Below are 8,413 nucleotides of genomic sequence, written 5' to 3' on the forward strand. Positions count from 1 at the left end.
TACCAAGGATGTCGGAGAGGTCGCAGTGGGATCGCTGACATCATCCTTCCTGTGATTACCAAACTTCCCCCAGCTGTGGGCTTCAGGCCCGTGCAGCCATGAAGGCTCGGACGCTTCCTCGTTTGCTTGGTGATTTTCTAGAAACCCTGAAATGTGCCAGCGTTTGCAGAAAACACGGACCAGCTTCCTCTTCGGCTGTGAGTCGGAGCTGCTAGAAAGATCAGGAAACCAGAGCCGAGTCCTCAGCTGGGAACGTTGGACGCGTCCACCATGGCTCGGGTCGCCCTCCTGTGTCTGCTCGCGTCCATCGGTAAGAATTTAAGCATCTCAGCGCTGAATGTTTAATATTTTAGTTATTATAAAGGCTGAAGCTGCTGCCCTTTAGCTCTGACCCGTCCTGGTCAGAGCTCCGCTGAAGTTAACGCGAAGCAGTCGCGCTGAAGCCTGAACCAGGTTTGGGATAACCTCCAACAAACACGGGTATTTATCGGAGGTTATCCCAAACCTGGTTCATCTGCTGGAGCGTGACCATTGCTGTTACCATGGTGATCCAGCAGGTAAACAGAGGTAAAGAGAAGCCGTTGGTCTGGGCTTGTAGTCCGGCCCTCCTCAGAGCTGACCCCGCTCTCAGCTGAAGGAAGGAGCTCTGAGGAAGGTTGTAAATGTGACCTCGGAGCAGATTTACAGGAAACAAACAAACTGAAATCAGGAGTGAAAACGTGTGAAACGGATCCACTGTGGAGAGGACAGCTGGAAATGTGAACATGTTTACATAAAGTGGGTTTTGGTGCTCGGTTTTACTTTGAAAGCTTTGCTGTTTTTGCTTCCTGTGGTAAAGGTGTGGCACAGCTGTTAGTGTCAGAGGTCACGGCGGTATAATCAGCACAGCTCTGATGGTGCGTCATGTGACCTGTGTCCCTGCAGGGCGCTGCGTGGGTCAGAGGATCCTGTCAGAAAGCTCCGTGCACGCAGGTGTCGGAAGCAACGTGACGCTGAAAACGCCGATTCAGGACCTGCAGAGCTCGGCTCTGTTCTGGCACTTCAATGACGGGAAGGAGATCATAACCGTTGCCTCGGTGAGCTCCTCCACGCTCAGACTGAACACGTCCTACGAGGGCAGAGCGTGGATTAATGCAGCCAACGGCCACCTGACCCTGGGCGCGCTGACGCCGCAGGACAGCGGGGAATATATCATCACCATCGTATACAAACACGGTCAGAGCGACGCCGCAAAGACACGCCTCACGGTCTCAGGTGAGTCGTTACTGGATCCCAAATCATTTTTATTCAAACCAAACTTCATGCATCAGCCTGAAAACGTCATGCAGTCATCATCACAGCTCTGCTTCTTTATGTTGTTCATTTAGTTTGATTTTGGGTTTAACAGGGAGCCGGCACGGGGGAAATCCACGCGCTCGCTCTTCACTCGTCACATGTGGAGGCTCAGTTCTCAGCACGTACGGCCAAACCGTGTCAGGGCCAGGTGTGGCGGTCCCAGCTGCAACAATGACATGTAATGATTGGTATAAACAGGCCTGAATACTGGACAGGCGCCACTCTTCTTTCTGCTGAAAGGGGAAGTGACACCATCATATGGATGCTCTGAAATAGTCTTTGTGTTATTTTAGGAGTGTTTGTGTTTTCTCAGCATCAACACGACGGCTTTTTCAGGAACTTTCAGCTTCACTGACACACAGATTTCCTCTTTTATTGAGAGCTGACTTCCTTAGAAAAAGGGAAGTGATGCACTCAGAGACTCCTGTGAGTGAGTCACTGAGACGTCTGTCGCCCCCTGCTGTTCATAGCTGGAACAGGACTAGTTTTCTGTCTCACGTCTCTAACGGCATTTCTCTGTTCACAGCTCCACCCACCGGCACCACCCCCACGCCAGCTCTCCCTGAGCAGATCACAGGTACTCACCTGTCTGGCAGCTTTATTAATATCCTGTCAGTGCAATAAAACGTTCTGTTTATGACCCTGAAACACACACGTCCCACTCAGTGTCGTCTTCTGTGTCCAGATTACTTTGTGTCTCTGGTTGTGTGTGTGGTTGTGATCGTCGTGCTGTCGACTGGCTTCCTGCTGCTCCTCTACAGATGGATGGAGAACAGGAAAAACAGGAAATCAGATGGAAGACAGGTGGAGGTAACTCCATCAGTGTTTCTGTCAGTGTTTAACCTTGCATGACAGATTAGTGCCACTAGAGGGCAGCAAACACCAGCTGCATACATACATGTGCTGTAACTGGATGTGTTAAATATTTTCAGTTACCTGCAGCCCAGCAGAAGAGCGGAGCTCCAGGATCCACATGTGACTCCACCTATGAGACCATGACTCCAGCCCCCACAGACCAGGACCACATCTACTCCACCCTCACCGACATGCAGTACATGTCACATGTGCGATTCAGTCAGACGGACACAATTTCCTGCAAATCAGTAACATCCCAGTAAAATCCTGAAATGTTTCCATCACAAACTCATCCACAGATACGTCTGTGATGTTTATAACTGTAAACATCAGTTATAATATTTATCATTTTCAAGTTTTTTTTATTTGTGTATGTTTGTTATCACTTCAGTTTATAAGCCCCGCCTCTCTGAGCTGTGGGTGTAAATGAAGGCTAACCCCTGAACTTTGTCCTCTGTTGCTGCCGTCCCTACAGACGCTGGATTTCACATCACGTATGTTACATGATTGTCACTAATCTAATGACTTAATAACTTTTGCTACAATGTGATTAATAAAGAGGCCACTTTGACCAGCTTCACATTAAAAGGCCGTAAATAAGATTACACTAAATAATGTGTTTTGGTATCAAACATAATTAACCTTTGTATTGTAAATTCTTTACATAGCTGAATGGTTCCTGTTTAACTGTGTTTAATAGTAAAACGTTGCAATGCTTCACACTTTATCTGATTCTTGCTCCTGTGAGTGTTGCTGGTCTGTTGCCATCGTACTTACTGACCTGTGATCATCTAATCAACTAAATCCAGCTATCAGTATGAGCACTGATGCTGGATCTGTACTAGTGTGCTACGATCAATACTTTGTTTCCAAGTCCAGCATGCAGCTCACTGAACTGTGTTAAGTCAGTCATTTCTTTGGAAATAAAAAATGTACGCCACACAGTCACTATAAAAATATCTTTTTCATGTTGGTTGTCACGTTTGTTTTATTTAAATCTAATCAACAGAAGCTGACCCGACGAGAGACAGGGACATTTACACTCAGGTCTACAAAAAACAGTTTCAAAATAAAAGCTGAAAGTATGCAAATTAATGACTGATCTCATGACAGTGTTCTTCCCCACAGAAGCTACATTTGTGGGTTAAAGTATCAGTATTGGCATCGATGCTTATAATTGGCCGTGTATTTACCTGGTATCACATCAGTGCCAACGTTTGCAGCATCACACACAACTGTCTTACTGAGCTGGTCCTGCTGATCATTTGAAATGATCTGAGAGCAGTTACTCAGGCCTGCACCTGAGCGTTACTGCCCTGGTTGGGCCCAAGGTGACGCTGACATTTATCTATTCTGTGTCTACAGTTTCCTGAGCTTTCACATGTAAGTGTACGATGTTGAACAGCTTTCTTTATTCACTCTTACCCTGTATGTGAGTCCAGAACTCTGGGCATGACACTAACCTGTGCCTACATCTTAAGTCTGAGTATCTTGGTCGAATAAAGACTGAACAGAAAAGTTCTGAAGTGCGTTTTCGGTCTTTGGTGTTCAGCCCTCGTGTTTTTGAATGTGTCCTGATGGCTTTAAATTTAGAAAAACTCTTAGAATGAAAAGCAAATAATTCATAATTCCCAAAAACATCTCAAAAACAAACTGAGACATTTAATATTTCCTCAATATTTCTGACTCATTTTAAATTTGATTTCAGCAACACGTCTTAAAGTTGACTTGAGGGGAAAAAAAGGCTGAAAAAAAGAGGTGGAGCAGCAGCTGACCGGGTTATTTTCAGCAGGTCCGTCACATGATCAAGTATAAAAACATCATCAGTTGTTCACCAATGTGCAAAAACCTGCATCTACAGACTGTGGAACAGTCTCAGAATAATGTTCCTCACTGTGATCTACAGAACATCATATCCTCAACGTCCTCACAGATCCTGGAGGAATCTCTGTGCGCAGGGTCGACTCTGGGATGAAATCAGTGCATCAGGACTTCCAGACATCAGCGTATGCGAGCAGCTCGGCGTGCCGCCCACACCTGCAGGTTACAGCTTCATCACTCAGAGAAGAAGCCACATGATGATGGACACATGATGGAGAAACTATCTCCTCTGGACTAAAACTGATCTGAGGTCAGAGAGAACCTCGTGTACACATCTGTCTGGAGCTGCTGTGTCTCATGTCTTCAGCGTGTCTCTGCGTCATCACTGATTCTGGATCTGTTCACAGCTCCGCCCACCTGGACCACACCCACCTCAGGTCTGTTTGTTTTAATCAATCTTTCATATGACTGTTTGACGTCCCACTCAGCATCGTCTTCTTCTGTGTCCAGATTACTTTGTGTCTCTGGTTGTGTGTGTGGTTGTGATCGTCGTGCTGTCGGCTGGTTTCCTGCTGCTCCTCTACAGATGGATGGAGAACAGGAAAAACAGGAAATCAGATGGAAGACAGGTGGAGGTAACTCCATCAGTGTTTCTGTCAGAGTTTTTTTTTTTTTTATTTAACCTTTATTTAACCAGGAATGACCTGTTGAGATCAAAAACCTCTTTTTCAAGGGAGTCCTGGCCAAGAGGCAGCACATTTCCAAACAAATACATACGAACAAACAAAGTTAAAAAATTACACAAAACAATTACACATTATTGAGGCAGTCTGTAGGCCTTTGAGTTTAGTTTTAAAAACATTTAAAGACAACAGTTCAGTCAGTTTCCAGTCTTTCTGTAACAGGTTCCACGAAAAAGGCGCAGAGTGGACAAAGGCTTTCTTACCCAGCTCTGTGTGGACAAGGGGAACAGACAACAGCAGCTGATCATTTGAACGTAAGGAGTAAGAACCACTATTTGTCCTTGTGACCAAAGTACAAATATAAGGAGGCAGCAATCCTAGCATAGCTTTGTAAATAAAAGTGTACCAGTGCCCCTGTCTTCTAATGGCCAAAGAAGGCCATTTTACTCTTAAGTACAAATCACAGCGATGGGTCAGATATCTACAGTTGGTAATAAACCTCAAGGAAGCATGACACATCGTGTCCAACATTAGAAGACATGAAGAAGAAGCGTTCATATACAGAATGTCACCATAATCTAACACAGATAAAAAGGTTGCAGTGACAAGACGTTTTTTTACTGCAAAAGAAAAACGAAGTTTAAGTCTCAGTTTCTTTACTAGTCTCTCTATATGTGGTTTAAAGGTGAAGGAGTCATCAATCCAGACACCAAGGTATTTATATTCATGAACTATCTCTATGACAACAACATTAACCTTGCATGACAGATTAGTGCCACTAGAGGGCAGCAAACACCAGCTGCATACATACATGTGCTGTAACTGGATGTGTTAAATATTTTCAGTTACCTGCAGCCCAGCAGAAGAGCGGAGCTCCAGGATCCACATGTGACTCCACCTATGAGACCATGACTCCAGCCCCCACAGACCAGGACCACATCTACTCCACCCTCACCGACACACAGCACACACTTTGCTAATGCTCAGCAAACCACAGGATGATATTTGATAGTCTGTACATAATAAAAGAAACAGATCTGTCTGCATCAGCGAGCTTTGGTTGAAACAGCTGACACAGCTCCAGTGTTTGTGTCCTGTCTCAAGAAAACAAACGTTTTGGTCCCTGATTAACCGAGCTGCATTCAGTCCTTTCTGAGGACTACATTCCTCCGTACGTGTTGATAATCTGGAATTTCAGCAACTGAGAGAAACATCCTGCCAATCCTGGCACTTAACAGCGTACACTATGTTACTCTGTTTGTGTCGGGGGACCCGATCCTTGCTTAAAGTGTGATGCTAAATAAAGTGCTTTTAATAAAGTGAAAGGTGTGCTGCTAAAGTGCTATACAGATTATAATATAAATGACAGTAAGGGAGTCCTCCTCCTTACGAGGAGAAATCTGCTCTCTTTCTAGTCCCTGTCAGGACTCTTGCTGCAGCATTTTGGATTAGCTGAAGGCTTTTCAGGGAGTTTTTAGGACTTCCTGATAATAATGAATTACAGTCGTCCAGCCTGGAAGTAATAAATGCATGAACTAGTTTTTCAGCGTCACTCTGAGACAGGATATTTCTAATTTTAGAGATGTTGCACAAATGGAAGAAAGCAGTCTTACATATTTGTTTAATATGTGCGTTGAAATGTGTCCATATTACTAGAAATGAGAGCTGCTCCATCCAAAGTGGGATGGATGCCGTCTCTCCTAACAAGACCAGGTTTCCTCCAGAAGGTTTGCCAATTATCTATGAAGCCCACATCGTTTCTGGGACACCACTCAGACAGCCAGCAGTTTAAGGAGAACATGCAGCTAAACATGTCACTGCTGGTCTGATTGGGGACCAGAGGAAACGACAGAGACTCAGCCAGTAGTTTTCAGGTTCCCTCAGTGTCGTCTGCTCTGGCCTCTGGATGACAATTCACTACTGTGACTAGTGTCACGTTTCCCAGAACACAATCTGCAATAACCAATTCAATTCAATTCAATTTTATTTATATAGCGCCAAATCACAACATAAGTCGCCTCAAGGCGCTTCATAGATACAGAGAAAAACCCAACAATCATATGACCCCCTATGAGCAGCACTTTGGCAACAGTGGGAAGGAAAAACTCCCTTTTAACAGGAAGAAACCTCCTGCAGAACCAGGCTCAGGGAGGGGCGGGGCCATCTGCTGCGACCGGTTGGGGTGAGAGAAGGAAGACAGGATAAAAGACATGCTGTGAAAGAGACCACAGTTTGTTCCTCAGTGGTGAAAAGAAACGAGATATGAATATAGATCATAGTGGTGTAGATCGTGCTGGTTCTTACAATGAAGGGCCCTCAGCCAAAAACACCCATCCTTCCATTCACACAGTCAGTTTAACGGTTTAGTGAAGACTGAGTGAGAAGGGTCTCGATCTCTGTGTTGCTGGTAACCATGAGGTGGTGTGTGCTGCATATAGATGTGGTCAGATAGCTGTGGTTCATTGGCACAGGAAGTGACAGCGTCACAGCAGCAGTTATTTTTCACTCTGTTACCAGACTACATAAAGTCTGATGGTTTTAGCAGCACGGCAGCACGGTGGTTAGCACTGTTACTGCACAGCAAGAAGGTCCTGAGCTCAGTTCCACCATCAGGCCGGGGTCTTTCTGTGTGGAGCATGTTCTCCCCGTGTTTGCGTGGGTTCCCTCCGGGTACTCCGGCTTCCTCCCACCGTCCAAAGACATGCAGCTTGTGGGGATAGGTTAATTGGTTAATCCAAATTGTCACTAGGTGTGAATGTGAGTGTGAATGGTCGTCTGTCCCTGTGTGTTGGCCCTGCGACAGACTGGCGACCTGTCCAGGGTGTACCCCGCCTCTCGCCCTATGACAGCTGGGATAGGCTCCAGCGCCCCCCGCGACCCTGAAAAGGATAAGCGAATGGATGGATGGATGGTTTTAGCAGCAGATGACTGCTGACTGTCAAAGATCAGAAAAAGGAAACACTGTGTTTTACATTTTGTTCCAAAACAGAAACAGAAGCCATGATTTCTCATGAAGACACATTTTATTCACAGAGCACAGAAAACATGTAATGTTTGAATGTTTGCTTTGTTTATGTTAACAGTCTTAATATGCGCTCACTTTGGATTTGATGGCAGCAGCATGTGTCTGAGGAAAAGAACTCAGTGGTTCTGAAGAGAAACAGCTCTCAGCTAATCTGGTCCACTGGCAGCAGGTCAGTCACATGACTGGAAGTTCAAAGAGGATCTTAGAGGCGGTTTGTCAGAAGTAAAGATGTGCAGAGGCAAGCTGTGAACAGAACAACGTCCCTCACTGTAAAACGTTGTTGTGTCCATATACTGCTGCATTTTGTTCTGTATGTTTTTCTCCGGTGATCCTGTGTGTGTGTTAATGCCTGCTGAAACCACAGCACAAATACTGTTTCTTCTCCCACATGTTTGCACTGAGCAAGAGATGCTCTGTATCTCACTGCACTGCTGTGATAAGAAAGGCATTCTAGAGGCCTTCATACCCACACGATGCACCTTGCCCGTATCAGGCTGAACTGCTTTTTCCTTCAGAGCTGCTTTAAAATTAAACCAAGTTTAGTTTATTTTCGTTGTGCTGACTTTTTACAGTCAGTTACAATAACTCGTACTGCGTACTAGCTAGCATGATGGAGTTTCTATACAGCTGGGTGGTGCTATGATGTTACTGATGGTGTTATGATGTCGGTTTGGATATGTGGTGAGAGGGAAAC

The 8,413-nt window shown here is 45.2% G+C and overlaps 1 protein-coding gene across 2 annotated transcripts; it reads left to right on the top strand.

Annotated features, from left to right (window-relative positions):
- Positions 1–200: 200 nt before the first annotated feature.
- On the top strand, positions 201–2,465 carry LOC146609074 (uncharacterized). 2 transcript variants are annotated; one of them, XM_085346742.1, is made up of 6 exons: positions 201–310; positions 925–1,254; positions 1,388–1,513; positions 1,862–1,912; positions 2,021–2,145; positions 2,268–2,465. In XM_085346742.1, exons 1-6 carry the CDS (start codon positions 271–273, stop codon positions 2,451–2,453), a joined length of 858 nt encoding a protein of 285 aa, XP_085202868.1. In that variant the 5' UTR covers positions 201–270; the 3' UTR covers positions 2,454–2,465. The 2 variants fall into 2 exon arrangements, with proteins under 2 accessions (XP_085202868.1, XP_085202869.1); XM_085346743.1 differs by lacking the exon at positions 1,388–1,513.
- The last annotated feature ends 5,948 nt before the right edge of the window (positions 2,466–8,413 follow it).

The sequence above is a fragment of the Diplotaxodon limnothrissa genome, linkage group LG22, assembly GCF_057381915.1.
Source record: "Diplotaxodon limnothrissa isolate DT_005_m linkage group LG22, D_limnothrissa_male_GT1.1, whole genome shotgun sequence".
Classification (NCBI taxonomy): Eukaryota; Metazoa; Chordata; class Actinopteri; order Cichliformes; family Cichlidae; genus Diplotaxodon; species Diplotaxodon limnothrissa.